This window comes from Vespula vulgaris, chromosome 20, assembly GCF_905475345.1.
Source record: "Vespula vulgaris chromosome 20, iyVesVulg1.1, whole genome shotgun sequence".
In the NCBI taxonomy this organism is placed as follows: Eukaryota; Metazoa; Arthropoda; class Insecta; order Hymenoptera; family Vespidae; genus Vespula; species Vespula vulgaris.
Genome location: NC_066605.1, coordinates 268,598 through 282,530, shown reverse-complemented (window position 1 = coordinate 282,530; position 13,933 = coordinate 268,598). Strand labels below are relative to the sequence as shown.

Here is a 13,933-nt window from a genome sequence, read left to right as displayed (position 1 = left end):
CTGCTTTGCACGATTGGACGATGCGCGCCTCGTAGTACGTGCACGTCCACCATGAAAACGTATTTTGCAAAACGAGAGAGAGAGAGAGAGACAGAGAGAGAGAGAGAGAGAGAGAGAGAGACAGAGAGAGAGAGAGAGAGAGAGAGAGAGAGAGAGAGAGAGAGAGAGAGAGAAAGATTGACTCTAACGCGGTGCAAACAGCCTCATATAAAGCGACGCTCCTTCTAATTCCTCGAGAGTCATGACGATAAAACCGACCTGAGTAACAGGATCCTTCATGATGAGAACGTCAGTTACGGTTCCAAACATGCCAAAGTATTCCCTGAGCTTTTCGCTACTGGTTTGCCACGACAGACCACCGACAAAGAGTTTTCCAGGGGCTGGATCGCCTCCGTTTGGCGTACTTCTACCAGAACTGCCGGAATGGCTACCGTTTATCGGGACCAGAGCATTGTGAAAATCGTGCTCGATGGCACCGTTCGCTGCCTCCATGCCGGCGCTGAAACATAAATCCCACAGATTCATCGATACGACGATAGATCAGAACGTTTCGATTACCATTGCTTGGACGAGGAGCAGTAGGGAAGCTTGAAAATTTATGCGTCGGACTTTGAAATTCCCCTACTCCTCGATCGAAGCATTGGTTCTCAAGAAAAAAGAACAAAGAAAAAAAAGGGGGAGGGAAAGGCAAATACAGTTATCTCCTTCGACTAAACAACTTCGATACGTACATACGGGGACTACATACGCTAAAATCTCTAACGTGAAAATCGACCAAGCGCGTGAAAATTCTGCGATGATACCCGACACAGCTTTTCTTTACCCATTTTATGTCGTACGTTTCAGTTAATACCACTGTTGGCAATTAAAACAGCGCTATTGTTTTCCATCTCTTTCATGTGCTACCACAGGATGTTTGTGACTACGATCGATGTAACGTAAGTCCTTCGGTAACACCGTGTTCCTTTGTAACGACCACTTAGTCAGCGTTTCTTTCTTTGCTTTTTTAGTCTCAGAGATTATCACCGATTCGAAATTCCTTCGGTGCCACGATTTTTCGACCTGCGCAACCCCCGTGTTCTCAAGGTACGTCCCCTATCATCTACTTAAAATACAACTAACGCTAATTTTTTCCGACCTGCCTATATGTACGTACGCACGTAATACACATATCCCCTGCCTACTACTAGCTCTTCATTTAACAAGGACGAAGTAGGCGTACCACGAGAATCGAATCGGACAGCTCGTGTCCGATCCCTGAAAGGTACGATCGACCTTTGCCAGTCGTCGTCATATCGATCGACACGTCGGTGAGAGCTTGACTCGTCGACGTCCAAAGAAAATGGCGAATAATTCGAAAATTCGTCCAACTATAGAGGAACCAACGACGAGCTACTCGGTCTTCGTGAGCTATTCTCATGGAATGGTCGCATGGGAGAGAAGTTCGATCGATCGATTCTCTATCCGTTTCTTCGTTCTCGATGACACGTCGATCCTCGAGAAGGGAAGGAGAAAAGGAACGGGCGACTTTATCTTAAAACTCTATGGGAGAGAAAAGGAAGGAGGGACTACGTGGATGGAAAAGAAACGAAAGAAAATAGGAATCGCAGGGATGCGACGAAGAAAGGAAGAAACATCAGGACCGATAAAATAAAATGGATGAAGCAAGGAAACAGAGAAAAAAAATAAAGAAAGAATAAGAAGAGAAAAGGGAAGAAGACGGGTCGCGCGTTAGTTCGCTTTGGATATATCGTGCACGTTCGCGGGCACGGTCAGAGAGAAAGAGAGAGAGGGTGCGCGCTGGGTGGGGTGCGGCGTCGAGTTTGCGAGACGAGAAAGGGGATGCACGATCGCGGAGAGAAGGTCCCGAGGCAAGTAGAGTGCCTGCCTGCCTGCCTGCCTGCCTGCCGGAGAGGGTCGAAGAGAAACGAGCGAACGTGTTTCGATGTAGGAACGGAGAAAGAGAAGCTGCTGGTAGTGGGGGTGGCAACGGTAGAGGCGGAGAGGGTGAGAGAACGCGCAGCTGGTGGATCAATACGCCCCTCCGTTCTTTCCCTCTCCAGTCGGTTCTTCCGGGGGTTGTCGCGTTCCGCACCGCGCCGCGCCGCACCGCGTGCGTCCTGATCCACCCCTGCGAAAATTCTTTCTTCCTTCCTTTTCTCCTCGTATCTTCCATTCTTTCTCTTTCTCTTTCTCTTTCTCTTCGTTGTTACATCTTCTTGCCATATATCCCTCTCCTCGAATCTCTTTCTCTAGCCGAGAATTCCCTAGACCGTCTTTCCCGAGCTCGCGGAAGGAATCGATCGCGATGGGGATCTCTCTCTCTCTCTCTCTCTCTCTCTCTCTCTCTCTCTCTCTCTTCCCCTCCCTCTCTTTCTCGTGAAATTCTTAGCTCCATCGCACACATCGGAGCAAGGCAAATTTTCGCACGACGAATGTCGTAGGATAAAGAGGAGAGGACACGGCTTGTCTCATCCTTCTACTTTCTTCGTTCCCTCGGCAGCAGTCCCCGCCTTTCGATCGAGCTCCTCAAACCGAGCTCGTACCCTACTGCCGCGTTACTCGACCGACGCAGGGACAGGAAGAAAGAAAAAGGAACAAAAAAGGAAAGAAAAAGACGGACGACTGGCTTTGGAGTTAGTCGCGGTATCAACGACCTCGTAGAATCCATCGGCGAATTCGAAATCGATCGGGACGACATCGAGAGAGCTTCGTCAAACTTGCGATCGACTACGACGCTCTTTCTAGCCATGACCCCGTTCGCTTGGCTCGCCATAGCCAAGCCTGGAAAAGAAATATGAAAAATAGAGAGAAGAGGAAAAACGTGACGTCGAGTGCGAAGAGAATCGCACGGTGGCTCGAGAGAGCAAAGATACTCGCAAGGAAATCGCACGGAGATAGAAGCGAAAGCAAAAGCGGAGAAGGACGCGATGGTAGAGAGTATAAATCGAAGTATTTTCAGTGTATCGAGGAATACTCCAATGGCCGGTAAACAGCAGTGGCCCCACGGCAACATCGAGTAACTCGTCTACCCTCCTTTCTCTCTTGTGGGGGTGCGCGCGCGCACTTGACAAAGCGCAAGCGCGAGCTACGTACGTAGAGACGCGCGTAGCTTCACCGAGAGAGAGAGAGGAGTCTCTCTCTGGCTGTGGTGCGTCGGTACTTTCGAGGGTGAGTCCTGCTCTGGTGGGGCTCCGAGGTGGCCGATCGTCTCTCTCCCGCTTTGGGTGGGGGAGGGACAGGGTGCGGAGGCGGCACCGCCATCGAGAGACGCAGTGCCGTCGGGACGCTCGACCGAGCGATACGCGCACTAAACGCGGAAGAAACATTCTTTCTTCGAGGACGAGAGCAAAGTTTCCCGATCGGTGGAACGCGAACGAGAAGAAAAACTTTGCCGTCGTCGCCGTTGTCGTCGCCGCCGCCGCCGTCGTCGTCGTCGTCGGCCTCGCATTGACAAAGCTTCGTATTTTTATCCAACGAGCTAACTCGAGGACAAACACGCAACCTAGACGAGTTGGCGCGTCGCGTTCGAGTAATCGATCCGGCCAAAATGTAACAGAATGTAGGAAAAAAAGTCTTTGGATTTTCTTTAAAGGGACTCCCGTGTATTGTCAACGTATCGGGACTGTTCAGTGCCACGATCATCGGATGAGAGGGAGATCACGCATGTGTACCAGTGCCGGGGATATTGTCCTGTCACAGCAGTACGCCTTCAAAGAGTTACTGGTGTGATGGGACATTGTCCTCGTCTCGTGGTCCATTCGACGCCGATATTCTACCCTACTCTACTTTCAACGGCGAGGATTCTTTTCAGGAAGAACACGTTCGTCGCTACGATGGCTGACCTCTCTATCCCCTATACCTCCTACAATCTGTACTTCTGTGTTGATTACTTTTCTTCTTCTTCTTCTTCTTCTTCTTCTTCTTCTTCTTCCTTTTTTTCTTCTTCGTTGGATCGGTAAAACACGGCAGTGTGTCGTCTTATCTTACTTTGGTGCTTCGTGACAAACTTTGTTTGATCGAGCAGCCATTACGTTTTACCGTGCATGTACATATTTAACGGAGTAACGGGTTTAGGGCTCCTAGTTTGAGAAATCGCAAACTTTTGCTATGAAAAAAAAAAACCGAATCTACTAGTCGAGCCTCGTTTTATTTTAGGAAGAAAGATGGCCACGAGGTGAACCTTTCCACGGAGATGTCTCTCGTATTATCGCCAACGTGGATACCACGAGCGATGTGGTGTTTCCGGTCGATAAGGTAGCTTTTGGAAGGCGCGGCTGATTCCTCGTTCTCTTGCTCGACGTAGTCGTCGCGATGACGTTCGATCGAAAACTCTCAGTGATTGGAACGAGATATATTTTGAACGAGAAAGACCCACGGATTTCGTTTTCGCAGCATGTTCTCTCTGCTTGGCATACCCAAGATGGCCGGTATTGAACGCCGAACACGATATAAGAATTTTTCACCAAATTCTATTTTTTTCTTTTATCACTGAATTTGCAAGAAAAAAAAAAAAAGATCGCGTAACGTACGATGATTCGACGTTTTTCCGAGAATGGAAAAAAAAGGAGGAGTTTAAAGTATCCTCTAAAATAATTATGGACAATTCAAACACGATAATTGGCAGTTTCGAGTCTCCTCCTGCAAATGTTTCTCGACTCGACGTGCAACTTGACTCTCCGTCATTTTGTTGGAAAGAAATAATTTGATGTCTCTTTTAAAGCAGCTTCTATCGAGCAACGAATCGATTTTGTATCCAAGCCCAGTTTGATATACCAAATTAAAGCGACTCCATAAAAAGAGGGGTGGTGGTAGTCTCGAACGGGATCGATGCAAACCTTAACATCGAGGTCGCTCGTAGTTTTCGTCTTTTTTTTCTCCCCTTTCTCAAAGAGCATTTGACGGAAACTCGACGACGAATTGATATTCGAGAAAGGACAGATATAGAGTGGAGATGGAGAGGTCATTCTTCGTTCGTGACGATCGTGAGACGAGTACGTCGATGACCGTTTGCGTGGAAGTGCCGATGATAACTGTGTTGGTGACGTCGGTGACAAGTTGTTAACCGTGATGACTGTGATAGTGGTGCTTTTCTGTGGTGCTTCGAACGATACGGGGTGGAGCAGAGAAGTTGCGATTGGGGTGGATGGGAACGCGTTGTCGGCTCGCCCTCTCTCTGTACTTTGCTTCAGGGCATGGACGCTAGGTGGCGAATCTTTCATCGATAAGAACAGAGAGAGAAAGGGAGAGAGAGGACACCAGCATGCTAGGAGGAACGAGTGGAAAGCTAGCTACCTTCTATTTATCTCGAGGAATATCAAAAGCAGAGAAGACGAAAAGGAACGACCCAACGAACGCGGAAACGAATCAACGAGAGAGAAAAAGGAAGAACGTGGAAGAGAATGCCGATCGAGCTCGTTGTGAAAAATATATATATATAAAAAAAAAGAGAAAAAGGTCCGCCATATTTATTCGCGTGAGAGACCTTAGACAGAGAACCCCATAGATGTTGTAGATCGTAGAGTACATGCTGCCACATGCAGATGTCGTTGTTGTGTAGGCATTACTATAGATTTTAGATAATACTTTTGGAAATTTTCTAATATTAGCACTTTTGTCCGAGTATCAGCGCCGATTCCCTCATTTCTCTTTTACCTTTTTTTTTTTACTTTCTTCTTCCAATTACGCGAATCGTCGTAGAAACCGATTTTCCCGAAAAAAAGTTTCTTCTCGATCGCAGAGAAAAAGAAAAAGAAACGAGAGAATTCATAGCATCGCGATATAAAACGCTACACGTAAAGTTGACGGCGTTTTCCGGCGGGCTGAGAAGCCGCGATCGATATAATATATGTATTTGCGGCAAAGCAGGTTGCATGCGTTGCACGTCGCAGTGGCAGCTGTAATCAAGCTATGTTCACACGTACACGTTAACCGTATAAACGTTTATATAAGCACCATTACCTTATGTGTACCTATTTAGATATGCACACGTAGAATTTAGATATGTATATATTTCCGAGTTGAGCCGAATCCGAGATTCAAAGAGTACTCGCGTATTAGATATCTATATGGTGTATGTATTATTAAAGGTTGCTCGTGTAAACTTTCGTCGAGTCGTTGCGTGTAGGAAGAATTCGATCGATGAAAAAGAACGAAACTCGATAGAACTTTGAAATCCAATAGAAACTGTATGAATTATAACGATCACGTTGTGCGCCGAAGAAAAATGGAAAGTCAATGAATAATAAATCAAATTTCAAGGAAATAAAACCAACAGAAAACTCAGTTACATGCTTCATTTCCGAACTACGAGTAGTTTTTTCTCGTTTTTTCTCCGTCTTCTACGACTCTACACGCGCCAAGATTCTTTACGTATATATGTATGTATATAATCTTTTTTTGCTTTCTTTTTCTTTTTTCCCCTCCCACTTCTCTCTTTCTCCGAACGAGAAGACTAAGGGCGTTGCGTCCTCAATTTGTTTTAATTTGGACGATATTAGTTTTAATTAAGACCGACGATTAACGCGGTGAAACAGCAACGTGCGTTGATGCTGGAGATGAAACAAGGCGGTAATAGCTAGAGGGGTTGCTTCAAAGTCTTGGAGCAAAGTCGTTTGTAGGGTAGTCGCTTTTTAAGTTACCACCTTACACGCGTCCACCCTCCTCTTTCCAGCAAGCTTCGCGTACCGAATCCTTTTAAGAAATTAACACACGCGCCGAGCGAGAGGAGGCTCGGGAGAGAACTGCGAGTGCCCTTTCGAACGAGTAAACATCTCCCTTTTTAGTTTCTTTTCGTTTAGTCCTACGTAAATTCGATCGACGCGAGGATCAAAAATGTTCAAAGAGTCGCCCATTAGAGATTTTGAAATCTGGACGATTCGTCGTCGTCTAACGAAGACCGACGATTTTTCCATTAGCTAATAGGTTTCCTTATTTCCTCCCAGTGCCTCTCCTATCTCATATATCCCAGGAATATCTCTCTCTCTCTCTCTCTCTCTCTCTCTCCCCCTCTATCAACCCCTACTCTCCTAGGCTGACGACTCGCGTTAGCTCCCTCTCTCTTCGTGGCTCGTGTATCCAGTACCTCTATGTTATTGGATCAATACGCGGGGCTCCAATTAATCCACGGGGGGCACCCTCGACAGATGGCCAACGGGAAACACCATACCCCAGTGTAGTAACCCTCCTAAATCCACAACGACCGCTACAAGCATCGCCATCACCGACACCAACACACCACCAACAACGTATCTTGTACGTAGAATGTATCCCGGGCACGCCCAGGCCAGAAGGAATAGCTGATGCGAACGACGACTATCGATAGGAACGAGAAATCCCTTTTTTTTCTTTCTTTCTTTCTTTCTTTCTTTCTTTCTTCCTTTCTTTTCTCTTCGCTCTTTTCATCGACCGATCCGAGATTTTTTCTCTTTTCCCCTCCCTCGCATTTTCATTAGCAACGTGGAAAGTCTAGCACGCTCGACGATCGACGAGCGAGTCTTGATTAAAGGCAAAGGCCTTCCTACTAATTCTTCATCTCTTTTTCTCTTTTCTCGACGATCCTCCTTCCGATCATCGATTATCCTCGAGAATCTTTCTCATCGTCCCAATCATCCAACGAGAATCCCTCAAGATCCTCAAACTTTTTCTTTTCCTTCTGCGAGGAAGTATGAGAATAATTTCTCCATGTGCCAAGTTTCCGTCCCTCTCCCTCTCTGCCGTGCCATTTTTATTCAATCTTATAAAAAACGGACAAATCTAGGAATTACCTAGCTTGGAATTACCGACCGAGCGTTCGTAATACGTACCTTCTTCTCGCGAAGAGGCCATCGAGAGTTATAGCTTGCACGCGAAACGGTTCGAAAATCGATGGACGTTAGAGAGAAGAATTTGTATATGCGATATATCGCTACGTCGTCGTCTCAACGAGAGGAACGCTTTCAGATTTACGTAACTATCTCGTTCGTATTCTCTCGAAAGGAAATAAAAAATACCGATGATGTCTCGCATGGCACGACAGTTTTGTGCAATCCGATAGGCTCGAGAAATTTTTTCTCTTTTTTGTGCAACGAAATGCTAATCGAAGTAATCGACAAGTTTGGACTCGTCTGCATTTTTCTATCGCATAATCGTTATCGAGGGTCAGAGAATCGTATTCGCAGCGATAAAATTCCGTAATTGCAGAAAACTCGTATTAATCGTTCGTACGATAAACAACGAATTGTAATAAATCGAAATTCGTAGAGGAAAGGAAACGAGATCGTCCGTCGAAATTCGTTCAGACTTCTTTACCAATTGCGGAAAAGGTAGCTCGCATTCGTACCAGCGATAAAGATTTCTACATTATCGACAACCTTTCCTCCGCAATACCGATCGAATCTGTTTTGCCGTGGTAGAAATTTCCCGTGGTAACGCAGTCAACGTCCGCCGTTCTTTCGGTCTTCGTTCACAAAAAAATATATATATATATAACAACGTGTAATTATCTTTGTACAATTTACGTAAAAACTAATGAAATCTCTGGGGCGATATCTTCTTCTTTTATTATTCGTTCCTCGCCGAATAATTCCACTAAAATTAGAAAATGCTCGTTTCTATGGTCGATACTACTTGTTAATTATCGCTATGTACTATGTTTTTTATTTCTAAATATTTAGATTTTATTCGATACGGTATAACTGCAACTGGGTAAGCCATGTTATAATTTATACACCGTAAAGAATTGAACATACATCTCTGCCTACTTGAGAAAGAAAATTCGAGAAAAATAAAGTCTGTCAAAAGTTGGCTAAACAAGACTAATTAAATTTTCTTTCCCATCTAATAAGCGAAGCCGACACGATCGCTCGTAGATGTATCCTAGTGACTATCTACGTTGGAAACTCGTAACTCAACGACACGACATGTTACATATACAAAACAACACAAAGAAAACCACTCTGATTAAAAAACGTGTAACGGAATGCTACTTTCGATATTTCGAAGGAGTGTTCGACATCTTGACAACTACTCGTCGTACTCGTCTTGAAATGAAGGCGTCCACGCGCGAGAGAGAGAGAGAGTATCGAACACCCCCCATCGAGCACCACGCGACAAATCGACGGTCAAAGACGACGATCGTGAAAAATCTAATTTCGGGTTGACTACTTCTGTTAAAAGGTACAACACAACTGAGATATCTTGCAGAAACGAGTAGCGAAAGAAAGGAAAAAGAAGAGAAAACCAACAGCGAAAAACATAAAAGAATATAGGAAGAACGGAAAACGAAAGAAGAAAGAAAAGGGATTACGGTCTGTGTCGTGTTCGGTTGTTTCAACCAATTTACTGACCTACCGCTAAATCAGTGTCGTACAAGAGTTCTTCCCCGCCAGCCTCCCCCCGCTCTTCTCTTCTCGCTTTCCCTTCCTATGGAAAATCGATCTTTCTCCTTCTCTCGTACTACTTTCTTTCCAAAACCCACCATCACCTGACGATTTCGTTATCATCCGAGTGACGGTACAATAATAAGAGAGAAGAGAGAGAGAGAGAGAGGGGGGGAGGAGGGAAGGAGCTCGAAAGAAAAGGACTAGTTTTCATCGACGCCGCTCTCGGATTTGGCCCGCGTCTAGCTCGTTCTGCTCAATCGCTTCCATCTCCCTCCGTCGATCTTTAGAACGTCGTTCGCCTCTTATCGCATCGATCGATGACGCGAGATCCTTCGGGACGAAGCGCGTCCTCCATTCTTTTCCCCTCTTTCTTTTCGTTCGTCCCTTTTTCTCGTGCACTCTCTTCTCCTCGTCGTTGGCATGACAAAAGAGAGAACACGCTCGTGGACTCTCTTTGCTCTTCGCTGTCCTTTGTACGCAACACGGCGAAACGCGAGAGAAGAGGAGCTTCTCCTCGAAATCCCTGCTTCTTTTGTCTTCTCCCAAAGGAACGGAGCACGCGCGCCTTCTCGTCACCTTTCTCTTTGTCAACCTTCTCGAGGTTCCTGCCGCCGACGACACCCTTAATAAATAAGCTTTCGCGAGGTCTCGTACGTTCTGGTCCTGCGCCATCTTGAGATCCAACATGGTTCCTCTTCGCGCTACTACACACCATCGACGACCAACCGGATCGATTTTACTTCTTTCCTTTCCTACGGAAGCAGAGTACTTGCGGATGTGCTTGTTTCTTAATACGACGAGAGTGTGCAACACATCAACCAAGTTACTTGAAACAATACACACACACACACACATTTATACACACCCGCGCGTGTGCGTACATACTTATGTATATACCCATGCTCTTTTACGATGCTCTCAACCAATCGACAACGTGATACATAGTTAATCGGTTAAACAACGGGATACTTTGTTATCGATGCTTCGTTAATATTGGAGTTCGCTCCGAAGAGCACTACGGACTAGTTGCTAAATAGAGATCAAACGAGAGGGAATACTGTACGGGTGTTACGTAAGAATATAAAGAGACAAACGCAATTATATAAGTCGTATGTACGCGTGTACAGCACGTATCGGAGATACGCCGCAAGAAAGTCAACGGACTTTGCGGAGTCGATCGAATCGCGGATCGAACGGAATCTCTACGGACCTATAGGATTTTTGCTACGAAGGACGATGGTCGGTGAAAGCTTAGAACGGATTTTCTACGTCTACGAATAAAAGACAAACGCTCGAGTCTCTTGGCTCGTTACCCGAACGTTACGAAATCAATCGTCGATCAAACGTTAATTAGAAATACGTTTCCGATCGCGCGTGGGTTCGAAAATCGTCGTGGTAGCCCGTGAAACGATCGATCGATCGATCGATCAGGTATCTCGCGAAGAACGACGATCGACGGACGCGTCGCGCATAGCCGATTATTCCTAATCGTTCTAAGCGAACACCCTGGCCGAAGATCGTTCACGCGAGCGTTTACCACCATCGAGCGTATCCAACTACGTCACTGCTACCACGCTATTTTCGCGACTCGTGTAATTACGTTCGACGAATGAAAGATTTACTCCGAGTAGGACGAGCCGAATTTATCTATTTATTGTTTTTTGTTTCATTCCTTTCGAAGAGACCATTAGAAAGATACCGTGGTACGAAGAAAAGAGACCGTTTTTGCCGAGAAACGCTCGATTTCGAACGTGCGCGCGAGAGTAACTCCGTCGTTACGATCCAATAGCTTCCGATGAAGAAAGGAAAGAAAGAGAGAACGTGTGCGCGTGGCGTGACCATAGAAGGAACAAAAAACAAAAAAGGACGGAGAAAAAAGAGATGAAGTAGGGTATAGGGAAAAAGCGGAAGGACGAGACAAAAAGAAGCGAAACGGTAAAGAGAGAGGCAGAGAGAGCGATACGAACGTCGAATAAAACGCGAACTCGTTCTGTGGTTGCTTTTACGACCTCGTAATAACCCCGATCGAAAAAATGAAATAAAACAGGAAAAGTAGAGAGAAATTCGTTGGAACGGTTCAACGATACGGAGACGCGATTCGTTATCGCGTTAACCGTACGAAACGCTTCCCACGTCGAGTCGATCGAAAAAGGACGAACAAGTTTCCATCGAAAAGGAAGATATCCCGGCGTTTGCCATTTCTACGTGGCATCGCGCGGAGCCCAAACCCGTTTCGAGATTACGAGAGAGAGAACCCGTTGAGAAACTGACATCGGTAACGCGGGTACCTACGAGTCTACTTACCGACTACACCGTAAACGCGCGCTCGCGTTTACCACGGCTACGTAACGCGGAACGCGATAAAGTAAATCGCGAGCGAACGAACGGCCACTCACACACGCGTACACACCATTTGCGAGAGGATCTATGAGCGATCTAAGTCGCGGGAGGAATCATTTTCGTTATTTTTTTTTTTGCAACGTTACGTTTACGTGGTTATGTATGTTAGTGATGCTTTTCTAACGATTACCCTACTTCCATGTGATATACATAACGAGAAAGAGTCAAAATGTGCGAAGAGATAGATAGGAACGATGGAACGGAGAGGGAAAAGAGAGAAAGGTCGATCGGTGCGAGAGAGTAAGCTAAAAAAAGAACGAGAAGCGTGAGAGTGAGAGTGAGAGAGAGAGAAGAAAGGGCGACGAACGAAGGAAAAAAGGAGAGAGCGATAGAATGCGCGAAGGGAATTTCTTGGCGAGAGAGGCAGAAATCCTGACCACACCCATCGATTCGATCGTTGCGGAATCGACGATCGGCAAAAGCTCTTTTTCCCTCCTTTCGATCCGGTCGTTGGATTAAAACCGCCGACGACGCGGTGCTTTCGCTACGCGAACGTCGAGAGGACGTTCTAACCTAAATTCGATCGCGTGCGTGACTCTAGTCGATCGAGCCAAACTTATTGCAGGTTCTTAAGAAACGTAGAAAGTATCGAGGTGTGCCAGATTTCGAGATTTTTCGTCCGCCATTTTTCCTTACCCACGCGGAAACGAACTTTTTATCATTACTTCGTTCGGAAGAAACTCGTCGGCGTGCTCCATTTAACTTTGCTAAGAGATAAGGAAGCTATTCTCTCTCTCTCTCTCTCTCTCTCGCTCTCCCATCGTGGTTTCTTTACCTGGACTCGGTTAGGATCTGGTAATTAGAGGAAACTCACAATAGACAATACACCGTGTCTTGGTCACCGTTGGTCCACCGTTCGCGCCCGCACCTGGTGGTCCACAGTCACTTCACCAGGCCCGACAACCAGATTTCGTACCTGCATCCTTGAAAAAAAAAGAGACAACAGCGGTTCTCAGCTGAAAAGACTTTTCATCAACGGGCCGACGGTGGCTCGCCGCTTTTTAAGCGTAGTCCTTCTCTCTATCTAATTTCTTTCTTTTCTACTTGTTTATCTTTTCATCTTTTCATCCGTCTAGTACTCTTTCCCACTCTTTCATTTCGCTCGATGGCAAAACGTCGTCGGGAAAGTCTGCGGAAGAATGTCCTTCTCTGGCCGATCGACCGAGCCAAGAAAACGTGTCTGAGACTTTCCTCTTTTCTTTTCTTTTCTTTTTCCTCTCGAACGTCTAAACGCTTCCGCTCAAACACACAGCAAATATCTAACGATTTACTCATTCCAGCGTCGCTCCGACGAAACGTAAAAAATATAACATAGTCTACCATAGAAGCTTACGCAAGTTCAATACGAAAGAGACAATCACAAAAATCCGCTATGATACAAATACGCCTTCTTCTTTCTTGCGCTTTACTTCAAACGTGGCTATGCGTTAGAGAGCAATGGGTGATATACTAACGACCATTAAATTATCAATACATCTAGATCTAAACGATACGCACAACTATATATACGTATATACATATATATATGTATATATATATACACACACACACTCATATCAATAGATAATATGCGCAGTAAAACGAAAAGTGATCATTTTAAAAAATAAGCGACGATACATCCGATCGTATACGTGTATACGTATATATATATACGTACGTACGAACATACACATACATATATATACGGCGTATACCCGATATAAATCAGACGCGTCGAGTCTGCCGCAACTACTAGATATCAAATGTATAATATATACGTGTGTAATAGGTGTGTAACAGTGCCTCGCCATAACAATTGCATAAAAAATAAAGCCACGGATATTCTAAAATCGGTGATTCGCTTTAAACTACTCAAGCGATATATAAATATAACGTAATATGATAATTATGCTACGACAGCGTTTTTCAAGTCGTCGAAGCTTCGTACTACGCTCGACGTTCGTCCTACGTACTTGTCGTCGAAATATACAGGGGTTCTCCTTTTATCGAGATACAACAAGATTTCCTACCGATATGACTAATTGATTACGCGACTATAGAAGGAGGAAAAGGAGGAGAGGGGAGAAACGACGCATCTCGCGAACGGAACGACGACCCTAGCGAGGAAAAAAAGGTATTCCCGTTAGAGCCGTACGAGTCCAGAAGAATCATCCTTCGTCATTTTGTCGCCG

At 45.5% G+C, this 13,933-nt stretch overlaps 2 protein-coding genes across 22 annotated transcripts in view; one reads left to right on the top strand and one right to left on the bottom strand.

Moving 5' to 3' along the window:
- The window catches only part of LOC127070968 (RNA-binding protein Musashi homolog 2), a 90,405-nt gene that overhangs the window by 18,320 nt on the left and 58,152 nt on the right, over positions 1–13,933 (bottom strand). For 9 of the 15 annotated variants that reach the window (XM_051009610.1, XM_051009615.1, XM_051009614.1 and 6 more), the window contains one exon: positions 259–499. In XM_051009610.1, the coding sequence (XP_050865567.1) occupies positions 259–499 (241 nt within the window). Of the gene's footprint in view, positions 1–258; positions 500–9,326; positions 10,115–12,576; positions 12,686–13,933 lie in introns of all 15 variants that reach the window. The other 6 variants (XM_051009618.1, XM_051009620.1, XM_051009617.1 and 3 more) reach the window with 4 other exon arrangements.
- LOC127070982 (uncharacterized) overlaps positions 1–13,933 on the top strand; it is a 44,552-nt gene that overhangs the window by 25,408 nt on the left and 5,211 nt on the right. Inside the window, exons 2-4 of one of the 7 annotated variants that reach the window (XM_051009659.1) lie at positions 847–938; positions 1,011–1,086; positions 4,159–4,257. In XM_051009659.1, the coding sequence (XP_050865616.1) occupies positions 847–938; positions 1,011–1,086; positions 4,159–4,257 (267 nt within the window). Of the gene's footprint in view, positions 1–846; positions 939–1,010; positions 1,087–1,522; positions 3,875–4,158; positions 6,307–13,933 lie in introns of those variants that run through there. The other 6 variants (XM_051009660.1, XR_007784764.1, XR_007784761.1 and 3 more) reach the window with 6 other exon arrangements.